Source organism: Cololabis saira, chromosome 24, assembly GCF_033807715.1.
Source record: "Cololabis saira isolate AMF1-May2022 chromosome 24, fColSai1.1, whole genome shotgun sequence".
NCBI lineage: Eukaryota > Metazoa > Chordata > Actinopteri > Beloniformes > Belonidae > Cololabis > Cololabis saira.
In genome coordinates this window covers 15,600,511-15,620,902 of record NC_084610.1, presented here as the reverse complement: position 1 = coordinate 15,620,902, position 20,392 = coordinate 15,600,511, and the positions used below count along the sequence as shown (strand labels likewise).

At 40.4% G+C, this 20,392-nt stretch overlaps 1 protein-coding gene across 3 annotated transcripts in view; it reads right to left on the bottom strand.

Annotated features, from left to right (window-relative positions):
- Positions 1 to 20,392, bottom strand: part of pspc1 (paraspeckle component 1) — a 39,176-nt gene that overhangs the window by 13,667 nt on the left and 5,117 nt on the right. For 2 of the 3 annotated variants that reach the window (XM_061715706.1, XM_061715707.1), the window contains exons 5-8: positions 19,631 to 19,827; positions 19,431 to 19,515; positions 17,009 to 17,114; positions 5,213 to 5,270 (exon numbers count right to left, since the gene is read on the bottom strand). In XM_061715706.1, the coding sequence (XP_061571690.1) occupies positions 5,213 to 5,270; positions 17,009 to 17,114; positions 19,431 to 19,515; positions 19,631 to 19,827 (446 nt within the window). The remainder of the gene's footprint in view (positions 1 to 5,212; positions 5,271 to 17,008; positions 17,115 to 19,430; positions 19,516 to 19,630; positions 19,828 to 20,392) is intronic. The other variant, XM_061715708.1, reaches the window with a different exon arrangement.

Sequence of the window (20,392 nt, the reverse complement as noted above, 5' to 3'; positions counted from 1 at the left end):
AACACACTGTAAAAGAGGAGAAGCATCTGTTCATGCAGTTCACTGGTAAGATTTGCTGCTTCCAATATTATGTTTGCACCTTTGCAAGGTTTTAGTTGCGATCCAGGAACAAGCTCTTGATCCTTGAGGCGGGAACTCTCAGGAAGCCTCTGACTGAAGACGATCCATTGTTTAATCTCCGTGTTGTGAGGAGGATGTGCAGCATTGTCCATCCAATGTATGCTTTCAACTTTTGCAGTATTCTACTTTACATATTGTATAATCCACAATTATCTCCTTCGTCTTGTTCACAGTCAAGATGATGAGACAATGCTCCGCTTCCTCAGTTGAACCTTTGGATAATCATCATCACTCTGAACTTGTCTGAAGCCAGTGATCTTTTTAATCACCAACCACACGTCCTGCATGTTAGTCTGGCACTTGGTTCCTTGTTCTCACAGTCCGTAGCGTTGGAGCACCCCTGCAGCTTCCTCAGGTTCTTGCGATCCCTCCACCAGGATCTTTTGGTCACAGCTTGCCAATAAGGAATGGTGACTGTGAGAAGCATCAAATGATTTGCCTTGCCAAGTGGAGAATGGGTAGAGGTGTCATATTCAACTCAAACACTGGCACCTGATTCACTCACCGGCCACTTTATCAGGTAGACCTTGCTAGTACCGAGTTGGACCCCTTTTGCCTTCAGAACTGCCTTAATCTTTTGCGGCATAGATTCAACAAGGTACTGGAAACATTCCGGGGGTCATGTTCTGGGTCTCTGGAAAGCGCCTAGAGACAACTTCTCTTGTAATAGACGCTATATAAATAAAATTGAACTGAATTCCACAGAGAGTTTGGTCCACATTGACATGATATCATCACGCAATTGCTGCAGATTTGTCGGCTGCACATCCATGATGGGAATCTCGCGTTCCACCACATCCCAACGGTGCTCTATTGGATTGAGATCTGGAGACTGCAGAACCATTTGAGCAGTGAACTCATTGTCATGTTTAAGAAACCAATCTGAGGTGATTATCTTATGAATGGTACGTTATCCTGCTGGGAGTAGCCTTCAGAAGATGGTTACACTGTGGTTATAAAGGGATGGACAACAATACTCAGGTAGGCTATGCAGTAATGTGCCCAAAGTGTGCCAGGAAAATATCCCCCGCACCATTACACCACCACCACCAGCAGCATGAACCGTTGATACAAGGCGGGATGGATCAATGCTTTCATGTTGTTGACGCCAATTTCAGACCCTACCATCCGAATGTCACAGCAGAAATGGAGACTCATCAGATCAGGCCGCGTTTTTCCTTCTTCTGTTGTCCAGTTTTGGTGAGCCTGTGCGAATTGTAGCCTCAATTTCCTGTCCTTAGCTGACAGGAGTGACCCGGTGTGGTTCTGCTGCTGTAGCCTGTCGGCCTCAAGCTTCCACGTCGTGTGGTTCAGAGATGCTCTTCTGCACACCTCGGTTATAATGAGTGGTTATTTGAGTTACTGTTGCCTTTCTATCAGCTTGAACCAGTCCGGCCATTCTCCTCTGACATCAACAAGGCGTTTGCGCCCACATAACTGCTGCTCACTAGATATTTTCTCTTTTTCGGACCATTCTCTGTAAACCCTAGAGATGGTTGTGCGTGAAAATCCCAGTAGATCAGCAGTTTCTGAAATACTCAGACCAGCCCGTCTGGCACAAACAACCATGCCACGTTCACTTAAATCACCTTTCTTCCACATTCTGATGTTCAGTTTTAACTGCAGCAGATCGTCTTGACCATGTCTACATGCCTAAATGCATTGAGTTGCTGCCAAGTGTATTGGCTGGTTAGAAATTTGCGTTGAGCATTTGGACAGGTGTACCTAATAAATTGGCTGGCGAGTGTATGTCTAGTGTATTATTTTCAAGCAGTTGATAATCTGGAATTGTAGCAGAATGGGAAACTGAATAGATGACCAGTAATGCATTGAGGGGAAGTAACAAGGGATCAACTGAGCTGAAGATTTCCCACGCAGCTTTAACAGTGGCTGATGGAGAGATAAACTCCCCTTCCAGAGTAACAAAGGTGTTTTCTTGATCGCAGTACCAGGCTACGCCTGCCTTCTTCCACCCTGTCTCCCACGGGGTAGGAACTAAAAAAATATCATTAGGTGAAGCCCAGGTCCAGCATCGCACCAGTTACTGCCATCCCTTCTCCTTGCAGCTCTGCTTGTACAATATGAAAGCCAAGTAGAAAGGTGCTGGACTGCATGCTGACATCCTTGCTGTTGCCTTGACAACGCTCTAGGCTCCTCCATTTTGCTGGCCAGTGGTCTTACATTCCTCCAGATCGATGGGTGTCTTTCCTTCAATTCATCATGGATGGGGGGTCTTCAATAAATCTATTTAGCTGGGTTCTTGTTTGCAGGTAAAGACGGTGTAAAGAAATATGTCAGAAAGTGCCAGAAACAATAGAAGCCTGTCAGGCAGTCCTGCTTTTAAACTGGCCGGGAGAACCAAACAATGTTTAGGAAAGCAGTCCAGAAGACGTCTGAGCAGGGTTTTGAGGTAGAGCAGTTTAAATATCTAAGTGTGACAGGCAGAGCTGAGGCGTCGGGGGGCTACTCTAGACAGCAGATAGTATTATAGCCCCGTTGTATGAGACTTTGGAGCAATTAAGAAAATCCATGCATCCCTGAAAAAGGTCAAGCGTAATGTTACAGGGCTCCAACCACCATTATTGTTACGAAACCTGTTTTCCATGGAGCTATTCTATGAACCTGACTTCACTGTTTTAGGTAGAACTTCATATTCTAGTAAAATATATGTACACACACACACTTATGACAACCAAACACCAAAGTTATGTCAGGTGCCCATAATGGTACAGAAGCACGGCGAGTAGCCTTCAACAAACGTTATTGAAGGGAGGAAAATTAGGTCCTAAATTGACAAATATTTGAAACAACAATGTGTTATGGTCCACATCCCTGTCATTAACAACCACTGGATTGCACATCACCTTAGGGAATGTAGGGGCAGCAAAGTTGGGAAGTTGTACTGATGAAGAGGTTTTCAACACAGTCAAAATAATATGAAACAAAGGTAACTATATATTTTTCTATATGCTATTAGCTGTTTACAATAATGTGCAACAAAAGCAGAACAATTGTGCCAATAAGCCAGCGAGAGTCCAGCATTTGTGTTGGCCACATCCACGACAGCAGTCTCAATACTCAGGGCACAAGCATGCAGATGTCCATTTCCTCATCACACAGGACTAAAGACAAATCAATAAAAAAGCTCTACTCAAATGTATGACCTGTGCAGGATTTAGATCACATTTTAAATGGTCGGCCAAAAAGAAGAAATGGAGCAAGAGACCAAAAATACTGAGCAGCTTATTGAAAACAATGATTTGACTTAAATGGGCTGTTATCAGCTGATGCCTTGCAACCTGAAGCTCTACTCAGAACCTTCTTCAATTCTTGCAATTTGAACTGAACTGGTCTTAAGATGTTGATCAGGAATGTGTGTCTATTACAACAGAAGTTGTCTCTAGGCACTTTCTTGAGACCCAGAACATGACCCCCAAACAATTCATAATGTAACGTAATGAGGTGTAATATAGCAAAGCAACAACCTGGAGAAGTTACGCCCCCCCCAGGGAACAAGCAATACAAAGAAATAAAAAATACTATTTATTTTCATTTGTTTAATAAAATGAATAAATAAATATGATATAAACTGTTAAACAATAATCTTCGAAGGAACTAGCAGGCAGATGAATCTTAAACATGGCCAGCTATGACCATCTTCAAACAGTTGGAGCCAAACCCGTTCCCTCTCATTATCACTCTCTCTCTCTTTCAATCTCAAGAGAAATCAGCCATTTCTACTGGCAGAGAATTTAACAAACCAAGAACTGTCAAACAGCCACGATTCAAAACAATCTAGACGGTTGCAGAACTGCTAGTAATGAATCATCACATTGTTGCTACAAAACCACCAAAAGTTATTCACGTGCACTCCCTGCCAACTCTTGGCGCTTTTACACTAGTACGTACTCAGCCCGACTCGACTTGCCCTTTTTTCCTTTCAATACCCAGATCAGAAATAAGCGGGTTGGAGCGAAGCTGCTGTGACTCAATTGTGCGATTGGGCCAACCCCCTAACCAATCGGTGGCGTGTAATGTGTTGACGTCAGATGCAGCCTGACTCAGCCGCTTAGAACCTCAGCAGAGTAGTAACAGAAAAAGTATCTTCGTTTTCCACCTGCCATAGATCAACCACACCGCAACGTCATGCTCCAATTAGGCTGAATGGCACATGGTATTGCCAAGAAATAACACTAACACGTGTAGAGGCGAGTGAACACACTAGACTTGGGGTGTGGTCTTTTTAAGCAATAGACCTCCAACTTTTGGTGTTTCTAGCTGACAAAAATAATCTCATCCCAAGTCACTGATGTTCCACATCCAACAATCTTCAAGCGTAACAGCAGCTTTCCTGGGAAAAAGATGCTGCTTCATTAATTAAACTGTGCCTTATTCCAACGTTCGGACCCTAAAAATACTTCACATTCTCTGATTTATCACTGTTAAACTCTTATTCTTCACTACGATAAATGAAATACACAGTATATCGTAAAAGTATTAACTTTTTTTATGAAGGTGATGTGCAATCCTAAGTCTTTGTGTCAATCACGTACATCTTTAACAATCTGTCCCATTGATATTATCCCAGACTCAGCCCTCAGCCCCTCATCCAGAACTTAGCAGACCAGCATAAGGAGCAGATGCTCGTCTTTCCCTCTTGCTCAAATTCCCAATGTTAGTCAGAGCCAATACCTTTACACGTTATGAATATGACAGTGTAGTAAAACATACCTGTTGAGACTTCAAAAAGCAAAACATAAAAGATAATGTTAAGATCTGCATACAGCTAAGGATGAGAGGTCAGGGACCAAGTTTCTCCAGCAGTAACATCCCACCCCCAAACAACAAATCCCAAATAAATAGTTAGTATAGACTTTGTGTTGTAGTAGAATATGGTTTTCCTGGTATTACATCCCTAGTGACCCTTTTAAAAAGGTCAAATGTTTCAATAAAATTAAAAAATGTTGCTGCAGGTTCTAAATATGCGGACAGGTGCTCAAACAAGAGACACTGGGGATGCAAAACCAAATTAATACAATAATAAATAATCAAATAAATAAAACACATTTCGCCTACACAATTATGCCCATACCTCCCATATTAATGGCTCCACGATTGCCCAGCTCACCCACTCTCATTTCCTGATCTCTCTGGAAGAAGTAAAGAAGAACCTTCAGGAAAAAACTCCTAAAATACAAGTTGTCAGCGGAAGACCTACTATTAAGCAACCATTTATTATAAAAACAAACAAACTGAGGACAGCCAAGTATGTTACCCAACAGATCTAATAATACATTATTTAAAACAATAAAAACAGCAAACAATGTATATAAAACAAAGAGTTATAGGCAAGATGTTCTAAAAGGGTGGGTTTTGCGTAATAATTTAAATTTGGAGGAGTCAAAACATTCATGTGTTTAGGGAGGGGTTTCCAGGGGAGAGGGCACCAATGGAAAAGGCTCCTTCACCCCAAGTTCAGGGTTTGGTCCTGAGAGGAATGGAAAGAAGGTTAGCGTCAGAAGAACGGAGGTTATTTGAGAGAGTATGATGGTGGAGCACGTCTGAGAGAGAGGAGGGGGTCCACTGATGGAGGGCTTTGTGGCTGAGGAGCAGTAATTCGATTGTATTCGTTGAGGACCAGGTAGCCAGTGGAGTTTGTGGAGAATAGGGGCGATATGTTACGGAGGGTAAGTAGTGGGTGAAGAGATATGCAGCAGATTTTTGGATGTATCACAGTTTATTGAAGACTTCTGAAGATGCCATTACAGAATCCCAGTCTGGATGTGATGGGGGCATGGCTCAGAGTTTCAGCAGCACGGAAGGAAAGGGATGGCTTGAGACGGGCTACTTTCTTTAGGCGGAAAGATGTCCCTCTGGTGGTTAACTTATTATGAAGTTCAAAAGTAAGGTTGCTGTAAAAGGTAACCAAGATTTCAGAGGTGCTGGGAGGGGGAAATGACAAAGTTATCAATGGTGGGTGAAAGGTTCTTTGTAAGTTACACTGGCCAATGATGAGCTATTTTATTGCAGTTGATCTTGAGGATGTTGGACTGCATCCAGTGGTGCACCTGGTCAAAGTGGAGTGGCTGGCAGGGGTGACAGATTCAGTAGAGATGTAGAGTTGAATGTCATCAGCATAGCAATGGTACCGGAGACCATGTTGACTTATTATATCACTAAGGTGGAGCATGTAAAGAATTAATAGGAGGGGAACGAACAATGAACCCTATGGGACACATTTAGTCAGGGGGGATAGGGAGAAAGGCAGTTGTTAATGCTGATGAATTGTTGCTAGTTTGGGAGATGTGACTTCGGCCAAGCCAGGACGGTTTCAGTAAAGTTGAGGGTGGATTCAAGCTGGGAGAGAACAATGCAATGTTGATGGTTGTCTAGAAGGATAAGATTATTGAGAAGGCCAGAGTTAGAGGCAGATTCAGTGCCACGCTGTGAGCAGAAACCAGATTGAAATGGTTCAAACAAATCATTAGAAGTTAGATGGGCCTTGAGGTGAGAAGGATTAGCACGACCCAGTACTTTTGACAGAAAGGGTAAAATTGGGCGGAAATTAATCATGTCATCAGCATTGAGGCCAGGTTTTTTGAGAACGGGAGTGAAAGCAGCCAGTTTAAGCGTCAGGGGGACAGAGCCTGAGCAGAGGGAGAGTTGATGATTTTGACATGTGTGGAAATGGTGTGGAAGCTCACACCATTAAAAAATTAAGTTTGGAGGTTTGGAGGTGTTATCAATAGGTCTGATGAGTTTATTCACTGTGAAGAAGTGGGCCATGGGTTGGACCGAGCTTTGTAGAGTTGAAGATAGTATAAGTAGGCTTGACGATGAGTTGCTAAGCCTTTCTTTTTTTGGTGTGTGTGTGGGGGGCGCAGGGGGGTAGACATTCAAGTTGTTGCTCTACTTTTAAACAAAACAAAAAATACTGCATTACACTTTTCTAGTGGTTTAAATGTACTTATAGACATTTTAATGCAACAAAATGTACCGACCAACTTGTAAGGTGCAAATTGTAAAAAAGAAAAATTACAGTATTTTCAGCTCCGAGGTCAAATTTTCTCAAGAGTAGATATGTGAAAAACGTATCGCTGTAATGTGAAAAACACACCAAGTTGACAGTCTAACCTTCATAAAAGGATAGGCGAGTAAATGCACATACACAACATTTGTAACTTCTGAAGTATGTATATATGTACTGAAATACCAGAGAGGAAAAGCATGTTCAAAAGCACATTGTGGAATTTTAAGATGGAAATTACATCTCCTGCTAAACAGAGACACCCCTGCAAAGGAAAAAATGCATTAGGATTATCCTCAACACACACACACACACACACGCGCATGCACAAACACACACACAAAATAAAAAACACACAAGTATTGTAGTGGCCCGTCAACGTTGTGGCAACTACCAGTTCATCTTTTGCTTTGTACTGGATACCAATTAGCCTGGCCAGCCTTGCTCATTCACCACATGAAATACTCTCTCGTGATTGGTCGGCTATCTCTCCCAGTCAGTCATTTTCACTGGTACGGAACATTTTGAACCAATCGCAACAGTGAACACCACTTTGGATCAATAAGGTTTTTTTCAGCAAAGCTGGCAACAGTCATTCATCAGTGTTCCTACTCAGCTGCACGCTACTCTGGATGTCTTTGATAAATACTAGTTTCTAGTTAACATTCTTGCAAGGTACCAAGCATCGTTTCTCTGACTGGTTGTGCACCTATCCAATGGCATCCAGAGGCAGGAACTTCTGCATCCATTGGTACCGTCCCCTGAAAATCAAAGTCACATCAAGAGGAACTAGGCTAGGTTGTTATTATCGAAGAGGGAAAGAACAAGGATGGCTGGCCAGGCTAGATACCAACACCAACCCTTTAAAACCCCAAAACACAAGATTTTAAAAGGACAAAATGAGTACAGCCCAGATTCTACAATTGGAAAACTGGTACAATAAATGGTAACAGTGACTACACAAGTTCAGTGGTATTCATCTGGACCACTCCCACCCCCATCACATGCTCAAGTACTTCTTTCTCACTTAAACAAGTCATACTGTCACTGCTACACAAGCCTCTCATTTTCATACAGACAATCCTGAAAACAAATGGGTTTTTAAGATCATAATATATCAATTCTCAGTGTATAAAGTCTCACAGATATCCCTGACCTAAGTCTTACAATATTGACAAATCTTTATCAATGGGCGTATATACTACTACTGTTTCTATATTACAGTATACAATGGAAAAATTGATTAAAGTCAGTCCTGGAGCATGCAACTACCCATTTATCTTGTCGACGAGTGAGATACAACTGGAAAACAATATCTCACTCGTAGACTAGACATAAAATTGCATTCATTTTATACTTACCTTACAAGTGATGAAAAATGTTTATAAGAAAAGCAAATGTGCTACGGCACAAAGGGGTTAAAAATATGATTAAACATCACTGCTGCTCAAGTGAGGAACCAGCATCCATAACGCAAAGATGGAAAATTCAAGAACTAGACAGCAGCAACGCCATAATTTAGACCTGTAAAGACAAGTTAGTCAATGGAATACTCTGTAGTAATGTTCTACTAGGATATACGTAAAATATTTGGCACTTCAATAAAAACAATAATGAAAAGCAACATATTCTCTTGTCCATGTCGTAAAAGAGCATAGAGTGATATGAAGGAAAATGGGAGCACCCAACAAACACATACACAAGTCTATGGCACAAATATCTGTTGTTCAAAGTTTTAAATATATAGCACAAGTACAGCATAATGTATTCCCATGCTCTAAAAAAGTATTGTAGGCTATTGAAATATTGCTCCTGTGGGGGTGAAACACAGGAAAAACCCATAAACCTTGCCATCTCAAAATGAAAATAAAGGTTTTCTACAACAAACTTAAACATAAAGCAAACCATTACAATCAGTTACTGCCGTGTCCACCACTTTACCCTCTAACTACTTACACACAGGTTGTTCTGTTGCATTGATTACCAGCTCAGTGTGAAGTGGTGCGTAATCTTGAATTACTGCTTTTAAGCTTGAAGCTCCAACAGTTTGAAAAGAAAAAGCAGAAAAGGGAGAGGGCTAGCGCCAGAAGAGTAAGTGGTTTCAGTTCTTCACAATCTAAATTAGATTTCAAACTTCCTACAATGACATGTCTAATATATTGAAAATTAGTACGATGTGCATGCTATGACTTGTTTAACCACAGCTATCAAGACCGCTCAAGGCTGCTGAGAAATGATGAATGGGGAATACAAATGGGAATCATTTGCAGCAACAGCACCCCCCACCCCCCAAAAAAACCCAATAAATTAAATTAAAAAAATTAAAATAGCTCACCTTTTTCGAGGACAGTTTAGAAGTTAAGGTAAAACTTTTAGACGTGCTGTACACACCAATATCATTCAAATAAGTAAACTATTTATTTTTTCCCCGTTCAGTTTCAGTGACCAAAAGTACCACTGAATCCACACAAAACAGACTGGATAGTATATCTAGAATCATGATGCCGCTTCTCTTTTTTTTAAATTATCTTCAGCATTTCACAGCTCAACTCAAACAAAGTTCTGACCTGATTGAAAACAATTTTTTGTTGTAAATTATGTTTAACGGGTGCTACGCGACCTCTACTGGGTTTCTATCTTTGAGGTTGTTTTGCATTTACAGTAACAATTGCTAAGACCTGCCCCTCAAAGATAAGTTAGCCTGCTAACTCTCAGTGCAGTTACATGCACATCTAAATCGAGCTATAAGTACCGTAATAATCGAGTTAAGGATTTTAACTGGTGTTTCAGAGCTCCTGCGGTCTCTTCACTTCCAGAAGGGAAGTGAAGAGACCGCAGGCATTCTGGTATACATGCCAGAATAGCTAAAAAAACAAAACATTATCTGGCACTAATAACTCGATTTCAGTGTGGCTTTTAAAACTGGCCATCGGGACAATACCCGGTGGCCTGATTATTCCGCTACTCAAAAAAAACAAACAAAAAACCCCACAGCAAAATACATTGGTGCAGCTGATTGGTCTGCAGAAACTGGCACCGCCCACTAATGCAGTGAATTGTGTTTGTTAGTCGTCAGTAATTTTGCCAATTGGTCAAAGTTACAGTCAAGTTTTATTTTTCAAACTGATCAACACAAAAGCACACAGAGGCAAGACGGAGGCAAGGGGATATGGAGGTGTTGGTTGTAATGGGGTTGAAAAAAAAGAGAAGGGGGAAACAAAGAAAAAAAAGAAGGCAGTAGAAGAGGCCGGTAAACGCAGAAAACATTGAGACATTTCATAGCCAGCAGCGGTGTTTAGTCCACCGCCACATCGCGAAGTTAGCGTTTAATAAATGACATCCAGGAGAGACAGGTGTGCGTGTTATAAGCTGCCAAGGCCGTGGGAAGATGATGTGGGTTGGGGGTGCTGAGGAGAAGTTTCCAAGTGAATAAAAGACAGCGATAAACACCACACAATTTATATAGGCTAATGTAAACCGGATATGGTAGATATATGCACCCGTCTATCATACCTTAAAATGGTGAGCACTTGAAAATTCTGCTTCATACACATTCATTTTGATTTACCACAACAGGCAAGAAAATTCATTACATTAAAGAGTTTGCTTGGTCGAGAAACCTTGAAAAATATTAACCTTTTTAGCATAAAAAAGATAGATATGTTTAGTAACCTTTAAAGATAGCAAACCTTTTTTTCCTGTTCTGTGTGTGTGTGTGTGTGCGTCAGACAACGTTAGGTAACGTGGTCTCACGTTGCAACCCATATCAACCCAAAATTGGTTCGAGGTCAGTAGGCACAGCAATATTCATACATACGGCGCCCCGGATTATAAGGCACACTGCCGAGTTTTAGGAAAATGTATTGATTTTAAGTGCACCTTGTAGTGCAGAAAAAACAGCACAGACAAAATAATAGTTATGTTGTTAAGTCCTGTTGTGACTGTTGAATTGAACCTTTTGATGAGTGAGGAAGATAAAAGCACTGGACTGGTGGCTTATAGTTTTGTGTTAATAGCGTTTAAATTTAAGTTTGATTAAGAATAAAGAGCTTATCCCATACTGTATGCGTGTGCTTGGATTTGTGGTTGTGTGCAGAGTGTGAAATACGGTGGGGTTCGGGGGGTCCGACCCCCCCCAATTAACCCTTGAGCCCCCCTGAAGGACTCAAAAGCCAAATTTAGCGGGAGGTCTCAATGTTGTCAAAAAAATTAATAAATTAGGCTATGTAATATAATATGATCATTTCATTGTCACTAATGGGCAATTAAATATGTTTAAGAGATCGCCATATCAAGTATTCACAATTCAAAACTTTTATTGGTTTAACACAAGTCCTGCACCTTTATGTATGCAAATTAGCCATGTGCTTCAGCTGAGTGCGAACGAGGCTTTTCCGCAGTTAATAACACGGACAGCCAGGCGCGCAACATTATTACATGTGCGAAGAAAGCCCGTCTGCACTCCTGTTTGTGGACCTCAACGGACCTCCTCTGGACAAATTCCACCCAGTTCCATTTGTCAGAAGCTGGATTAAAAAAGGACATCACCTCTTTTCTTCCTGGAAACCAGGACGGAAAGCACAAGAAGTCGAGGAAAGGCACATTTGGTCTATTTTAACTTAAGGTAAGAGGCCAGCCTGTTTAATATGGCCTGAACCCACCTGAGAGCCAATGTTTTTTTTAATTATTGTTATTATTTTGCGTTATGGCCTGTTATGAGGGTGATTTGTGAATATGTAAGCTGTGTGAACCCACCTGCTGAGAGCCATCATGTTTTGTTTTTTTTATTTTGCGTGATCACCTGTTATGAGTGGAATTTGTGAATGCCTTAACACAGCTGTGTTCTCCTGGATGGTTACATAACGTTAAATCATCATTGTGCAGGCTGAGGATCTGTTTAAGTGCACTGATTGCACGTCTCCGATAGTGGCATTTGTTGTTATTTGAATGCACAATTCATTTTCATTGTATTTTTTTTTTATTTATGTAAAAAAATACATTAGCCTATTTTATTTGTTTATTTGTTTCTGCAATGCACTGGTCGTGCGCCAGTGTCTTATACCTGGCATTTATTCATTAAGTGCACCAGTGTGGTGACAATTAATGTATTTTATTTATTTTAATTATTATTAATTAATTATTGGATTTAATTTTTAAATAACATTCTGCATCGTAATGCACAATCTTGCCTCCTGTTTGTTAACCATTTTAGATGCACGTTGTTTTACTGTGTGCATGCATTTGTCATAGGCTATAGTAGGCTGATTGTATTGGTTTATTGTATAGGGCCACACTGTTTAAAAAACAAAAAACAAACGCGAGTTAGCGACCCCCCCGAATATGGATGGGTATTTCGCACACTGGTTGTGTGCACCTGCTCAATTGTGGCATTTGTGTGCAGTGTATGAGTAGGGGTGGCCTGAGTGAGTGCATGACTCCCGGCCGGACTTTTTGTCTCAGTCTGGCCCTGTAAACCCGTACGCACCCAGGCGGCCCGACTTGCAGTGGAAACGCTCGCCTGGATCGACTGGACCTTTCTAAACCGTAGCGAACCGCTCAGTGGATATGGAGCTAAAGTGATAAACAGTGTTAGGCAGCTAAGTATCACACCTTCATGCCTTCAGACCGGGCATATTTACGTCCACTTCAATGCTCCTCAATTAAAATGGGTCCTTTTGTGCCCAAACTTCGTCAAAAATATCAAGGAACAAAAGTAATGTCACAATTGTAAAACAGCAAACATCTCAGTAACTAATAGGGCTTGAGAATATGTCTACACGGCAAAAGCCCGTCATGTAACTCACTTGGATTCAATTGAGCATGCGACGAGTAGGTGATAAAGCCAAAAGATCATCAAGCCACACATGACATAATTATTAATTTCTCTGTGGATCAAGGTAATTTCATTGACCCCTCCCCCCCATTATATTTTCATGTATAATTATGACACACAATATGAATTACAGTTTTTCCATATATGTATAAATGCCCAATTAAAACTCAAAATAACCGAAGCAAAGACACAAAAGTAGTAGGGTAAATATCATATTCACAATTGTAAGTGGAGTGGAAATACTCCCTCCTTTACTATATTTGTATTATATTTTTTTACCAACTACTTTAAATCTATGAAAAAGCTTGATAACATTAATAGGGTTGCTAAGAAACTGTACTCATCCATAACTTATTGTACCTTGCTGCCTTTGTGCTTTTTGTCTGTTTATTGTGTGAATCTGTTATCGTCACCATTGTTGCTGTAATTATTTCCCAATTTTATACCTTTTTCACCCTGCCTTGATCTGTACATTCTTTGTGCTAAATAAAGTTAAAAAAAAAAAAAAAAAAAAGAAGACAAAAGTATGGCTGCATCTAGCGATTAACAAAAAGGTACATTTTTACAAGTTGCAACATTTCTGTAACAAATAACCAGCAACTGGCAGATGTTGGAGGCTTTTAAAAAAATGCAGCACAGAGACGCCAACAACAGTGACACAAATCAATGAACTACCGCTATCGCGTATGCAAAGCAAATAAAAAAAGTAAAAGGCCCTCAACAGAAACTGTAGGATATGAATGTTAATTGTGCTCAGCCAGACAAAAGCTGGCTCATTGATCCAGCCTGATCGGTGTTTTTATAGCTAGTGGAGGACAATCGCTGTCCGAACATAACAGCCCAAATACATGTATGAAACAGAGGACATCTGAGAGAAAGGCAACAGAGTAGTGGTAGTCGCGTCTTCACGGATGAAAGAACCCACCACACCCGCGTGAAAACCTTAAAAGCAAGCTTTGCGGTTTCACTGATGAATCTGTCACGTATTTTGTGCTTCAGGCTGTTATTATACATGATAAAAGGCATCCTGTTTGAACTGGGAGGAATCAGTTTCTCCAGCAGACTTGGTTTTTCCTCTGGCACCCAATTCATAATCATTCATACCGTTTTCTGAGCAGGAAATCTTTTTTCTGAGCATCCACACTCCTCAGGAGAATCTGACCTTCAAAAACAGTTTTTTAATCCACCGAAGACTTCACGACAGTCGTGGTCTAATATGGACAAAACCGCAAAGGTTATCAGAGATAATGTTTTTTCATGCATTTGTATCTGTATCAAAAGCTGTATGAAATATGTGAGGAAAACAACAAAAACAACGGTTGAAGCCTTTCAAGACGGTAGAGGACAGTAAACATGCAGAGAACCTCAGGCTCTATTAGTTAATTATCCATCTTCTTTCATTTATTTATCAGTTCTTTCCTTCCTCCCATCCGTCTGTAATGTTGATTTTAATCAGTACTGTACAATAACACCTGTACAGTCTTGCATTGGGCAAATTCCACCATTTGGTTGCAGTCTGAAGGCCGTCAGTAGGAAACTTAACTTGGAGACATTGACCTCTCAGTGCCATTTATATGCACAACCTGCTGTTTTCTTTGTTCTGTTTTTGGTACATACAGTTATAACACAATTAATGTTTTAACACCGAGGTGTCAGACTGCTTTCATCCCAGGCCACATGATCATTATAGCACCAAAGGGTCAGTAATATAGCAACTAGCTGAAACATAACTAGTTAGAAAAAAACAATCATATTGGCTCTGCATTTAGATATCATTAAATGGGTTTCCATCACACAATTCTGAATTTGTGATAAAGGTGCCACCGCTTCTATTGAACTGTGTTGTTATTTTCAGGAGCGCAACTCTCCTATATCTCGCTCCGTATTTCTGTAACTCCGCGTCTCGTCCTGCGAGACGTCTCTTCAAATCAAAGAAGAGGAAGATCTCAACTTGCACGAAGATGGACAGATAAAAAACAACTTTAGTTTTGGACAAATTCATGCAAAAATATTCAACAGAAGACAAAGGCAGCGGATGATCATTCAGTTATGTAACACATTTAATCATCATCACAGCACAACTACGTGTATTGATGAGGCCAAAAACAGCTGGAAAGTAGATTTTGATGACTTTAGATCGACCAGCTACATCACATCCAGTGATGCCGGAAATGTGCAAAAGTTAGAAAAGGAAAAAAAAGTGTCTCCATGACAACGTGGACTAGCGACACATCACATGAAAGTGTAAAAAATGTTTTTCGCAATTTTTGACAGTTTTTTTTATAATTCTAGGCATTTTCCTAACAGGTTTTTCTTTGCTATATAAGGTAGCTCTTGTGTAAAGGACTAAACTAATAACATACTGTATATAAATTCATTACATTTGCAGACGTGTGGCAGATACAATTCTGCCCTCAGGCCTCTAAAGACGGATGCTGCGTTTTAATTTTGTTCCTATCCTTGATGGCCAAAGTTAGCACACTTGGCTCCTTGTTTGGTGTTAAAGCACCAATGTAACATGTATTTTTTGCCACCATCTTAAAGGAGAGAACCTCCAGGTGTTTCTGCATTAGCCAGAAACATATATGTGCCCCCTCTTCATAAGATTTTCTTTTCTTAAACATTTTGGCTTCAAATCAATTTCTAAACTACAAAAACAGTTGAGAAAAAGGACTTAATTGGAGATACTTCCCTCTACTGGAGAGATGCTGTCATGGGGCAGGAAACAAAGCCAAGATGTATTGTGGGTAATGTAGTAATCTGTAATTATCTATACTTATGAACGGACGTCTTTTTATAAGGGCTGTCAAACTATTTTTTTTTTAAATCGCATGTTGTCCCTAGTTAACTCGTGATTAATCGCATATTTATTCACACCTTTTTTGCTGTTCTAAATTACCGTAAGGTAATTTTAAATGTTTTTAATACTGTTAACAACATGAGAATAAATAATCTTGCTTTATGCCAATGTTTAATCAACTTTCCACAAAAAAAAAAAGAAGCGTTTGACCTGAATGTAACATTCCTTCATAAATACAAACACAATGTAGTGCCAACTTTACACTTGTAAAGACTAACTTAAGATTCCTTGTTTTTTTAAGCAAATCAATGTAAAACAATTAACCATATGCATCACAAACATTGTACAAGAAGTGCATTGGTCAGTAAAATTTTCCATGTAATAATGTCTAACCTCATATGGACGAAAATAAAAGGCTTGTCTGCTTTTGAAGAGGGGGTGGAGTGCACTCTCTGCATCGGCCGTGTGTTTGGCTGCAAGTGGTATTTGAGACTCGACGTACTTCAATGGTAATTCATTTCATTTTTTTTCCAATTCACTTCAAATCGACAGTACATGCAAATAACTTTAGTCTTGTCCAGCAAACCATCTGCATCTTTTTGAAAGTGAACTTGCCGTTCAAAAGTCCCTTTTCATTCTCCATCTTTCCTCGCTTTTCAAAAAAGTTCACGCAGTAAATCACCACTTTTCCTCAAACTACGGTGCCGTCGACCGCCAGAAATTATATAATGCGCGTTTTTGTTTTTATCCTGTGCGTTAGTCTTGCATTAAAAAAAATTGTCGGCGTTAAGAGGACGTTAAGTTAACGCGTTATTAACTTGTTAACTTTGACAGCCCTACTTTTTATCCCATTTAAGTCTTTGTACCAATAAGTAAGAGAGTGAAAGGAAATGGATCTGAAACTGACACTTGTTTATGCTGTTAAGTGAAATAATAATATGCAGATGGGAATGGCAAAAACAAACTGAAACAGTGAAGCACGGCAGTTACACACACCTGAGGACGGTGTGGCCTCGGGAAAAGATGCAACCCTAACAAGCTGTTGATGTTCAAAAAACTACTTTGTTTTTGCGTTTTCACATTTCTACACGCGACATGTGAACGCACCAAACAAATACACACCAGCCCCTACCGTTTAACATCTAAATAATAAGTTAGTGTTTGGTTCCTGCAGCAGCTCTAAAATGAAAGTGAGCAGGCGCACGTGAGTTCACACGTCTGTACTCACGTTTTCCAGGTAGTTTGGTTTGAAGCCATCCGGCTGTCGTCTCAGCTCGTCCTGCTCCCTGTGTCTCATCATCTCTTCCTCTCTCCTCCTCCTCTCTTCCTCGTGTCTACACAGAGAGTCGCACCAATCAAAAAGAACAAAACTAAATAATCACACCACAGTTGGATTTACTTTATATATCTTTATAAATCCTTTATTGGTCACAGAGGTCTGTTCGAGAAATAATAACGGTTCAAAAATGCATGATTTTGTTTTTGTGCTCATGAGCCAAAGTAAACAGTAGGGCTGGGGATCAATTCAAATGTCAAGAATCGATTTGATTCCAATTCTTAAGATTAAGAATCGATAATAAAGATTTGATTCGATCCGATTCCGATATTGATTTGGGTTAGTGTTATTAAAACTGTTTTTTGAGCTGTTACAGGAATGATATGACTGTGTAGTTATGCAACATATTACTACTAGTATTATATTGAGATTCAACAGCAAGTATTGGCAGCTAATGATGCTGTAAGGACCAATCACCTCCCAGAATGCTGATAGAACTGCTTTCAGAAACATTATGGGTAGAGATGCACCGATCAGGATTTTGAGGGCCGATCACCGATCTCGAAAACTAGTATCGGCCGATCCCGATTTTGCCGATCACCGATCATAGGGTGAAATCCATAAATTCGTCAATATTGTTGTCCCATGTACACGACACTGACATTGTATTATTAGGTATAAAAATTAGGAGATTAGGTGTAAGACTCGGCTTATAAAGAGTAAGTGTAGTTTAGTAGCTTCAGCTTTCCTGTGGTAATAATTATGTACATGTGACCAACACAGAAACAGCAGACATGTCACTCTCTCAAAGTTGATAGAAGTTGTAAACTATAAACCTTAGTTTTCCTGTGGAAAGAGGAATTAAATCCTAAAATAAAAATTAATTATGAATTATTAAGCTTTGTGAAAGCTTTAGCATCAGCCGCGTGTGAGGAAACTCTTGTGAGTGAAGCAAAACTCTTCACACTAGAACTCCACATGTCACTCGTGAAGCAACTGACACGACTGTCGTCCTGCATGAGGCTTTGGACTGTATATAGTTTGGTAAAACTCTGACAGGCTTTCATCAGTGAAATATTTACGACGCGGCAGCGTGCACAGCGCGCCCCGCGGATCCAAACTGCAAACTTGTTTAAACCCGATGTCTTGTACAACAGAAAGCGGCTGATGAGCAAAGCATATGAATTCATTACCTTACGATGTAGTTCTTTATTTTTCTTGCTGTCGTTTCTAAGTCTCTGTTACAGGTGTTACAGCTGAGTTAGTGCCGTTGCGCACGCTCCTTTTTTTTCTCTCCCTTTTTTCTGCTGCAGCCAACTTTGAAAACTCAATATACTCCGTGTGAAGAACTTTCAAATGTCTTATCAGCTTCGTTGTGTTGAAATTCTTTTGTAACATTCCTCCTCATGGTATCTCCTTTGGACACACTTTGCAAACTGCAAATTTGTTGTCCTTTTCAGACATTGTAAAACTCCCGCACCGGCGAGGCCGAAGCCTCCTCAGGACCGCTCGGTCTGAGATGTGTGAACGCCCGCGCGGGCGGGGGTTTGTTGTTGTAAACGTCATCAGATCGGCCGCTCTGAACTATTATTTTCCGATCTCCGATCAAAACCGATAGGGCCATTATCGGCCCGATCCCGATCGGGGGCCGATCGATCGGTGCATCTCTAATTATGGGTCAGAATTATCAAACACATCCAGGACAGCAAAAAGAAACGTATGAAATCGCTTTGATTTTTTTCCCCACATTCCGCTTTTAATTTTTTTCCATTTTCGGTCTATTTCGGTTTTTAATTTTTGAGAATTTGGTTTTTTAGCATTTTATGCAAATGTAACCCAAGACAGTATATAAAGTAATGAAATATAGACCAGGGGTCTCCAACTCTGGTCCTGGAGAGCACCTATCCAGCATGTTTTAGGTGTCTCCCTGCATGAACACACCTGATTCTAATCAATGGCCGTAATTAAATTGTCATCAAGGTCTGGACACTTCTGTTGCTGACACAGCTCCTTGTATCATGGTGTGCTGAAGCAGGGAAAGATCTAAAACATGCTGGATAGGTGCTCTCCAGGACCAGGGTTGGAGACCCCTGATATAGACAATTCATGCAATTATAACTGAAAACTTTAATGTTTTCATACCTTCAAACATATTTAAAAGGTAAAAACATGGCACCAGTTATTCTCGTGTCCAACAAAACATTCCTTTTGGCATAAACAAAAAAATACCAAAAGTTGTAATGTAATGATGGGGGAAAAAAAAAAAAGTCAATCTTTAGACATAGGAATCGATTTTTTCAACACAGGCCTAGTAAACAGACTGCAGTCGGAGTTGTTTGGATCTCAGCGGTTTACTAAGAGAAAGGAGACGCACCTCATCTCAAACTGCTTTCGTCTCTGCAGCTCCTGGTTGCGAAGTTCCTCCAACCTCCTCAGCTCCTCCTGACGTCTCATTAGATCTGAAGGCGGACGACAATATTTTAATATATTCCTATAAATAAGGGATAATAATTTTCCACTGACGGCTGGATATGAACAAAACGGTCCAACCGGAAGGAGAATGGAAGCGCTCACCTTGTCTCATCAGCATGAGCTGATGCTCGTGTTTAGCCGATTCCAGCTCAGCCTCAAGTTTCTCTTTAGCCTCTTTGATGTTTTTGTCCACCTGGTCGCGCTGCTGCTTCTCCATCTCATCGAGGGCCTTCCACCGAGACGCGTACTCGAACTCAAACGTCCCCGGCTGGCCGAACCGCGGCGGCTGCTCTCGCTCCCTGGAGGGAAAGAGACGGCACACACTTTAAACCGCAGGACCGACGCTCAACAGCAGCACGGGGCAAACAGATTTATCCATATTTAACATTCTGTAATATTGTGTGGGCAAGTACCTTTCCATCTTATTTGCAGAAAATATTACTGCTGCAGAAACGTTTTGTTAGATTAGCAACTTTTTCCAAAAGCTGATGTTTCAAGTGCACCTCTAGTCTTAAATTGCAATTTAATTCAAGTTCATAGTTATTCCACCCGACAGGTTAAGAAATTTCATCTTCCATTGTATAAAACATCCCGTGGTCAGTCTTCTATTAAATACCGTGCAGTTATCATGTGGATTATAAGATAAGATTATCCTATCCTATTATTTATTTCTCTCTCAATGGGGAAATTCACTTTGTGCAGCAGCAGTACACTCAACACACACATGTACATTTAATTGATTTATCTTTGTCATTGTCCATGTACAAAAAGAAACTTAAGAATGCTCTGCTCTCTAAATCATTTGATTTAGAATAATAGGACCCCCTATTTTTTCTTATAGGAAATGTTCAGTTTGTGCATTTA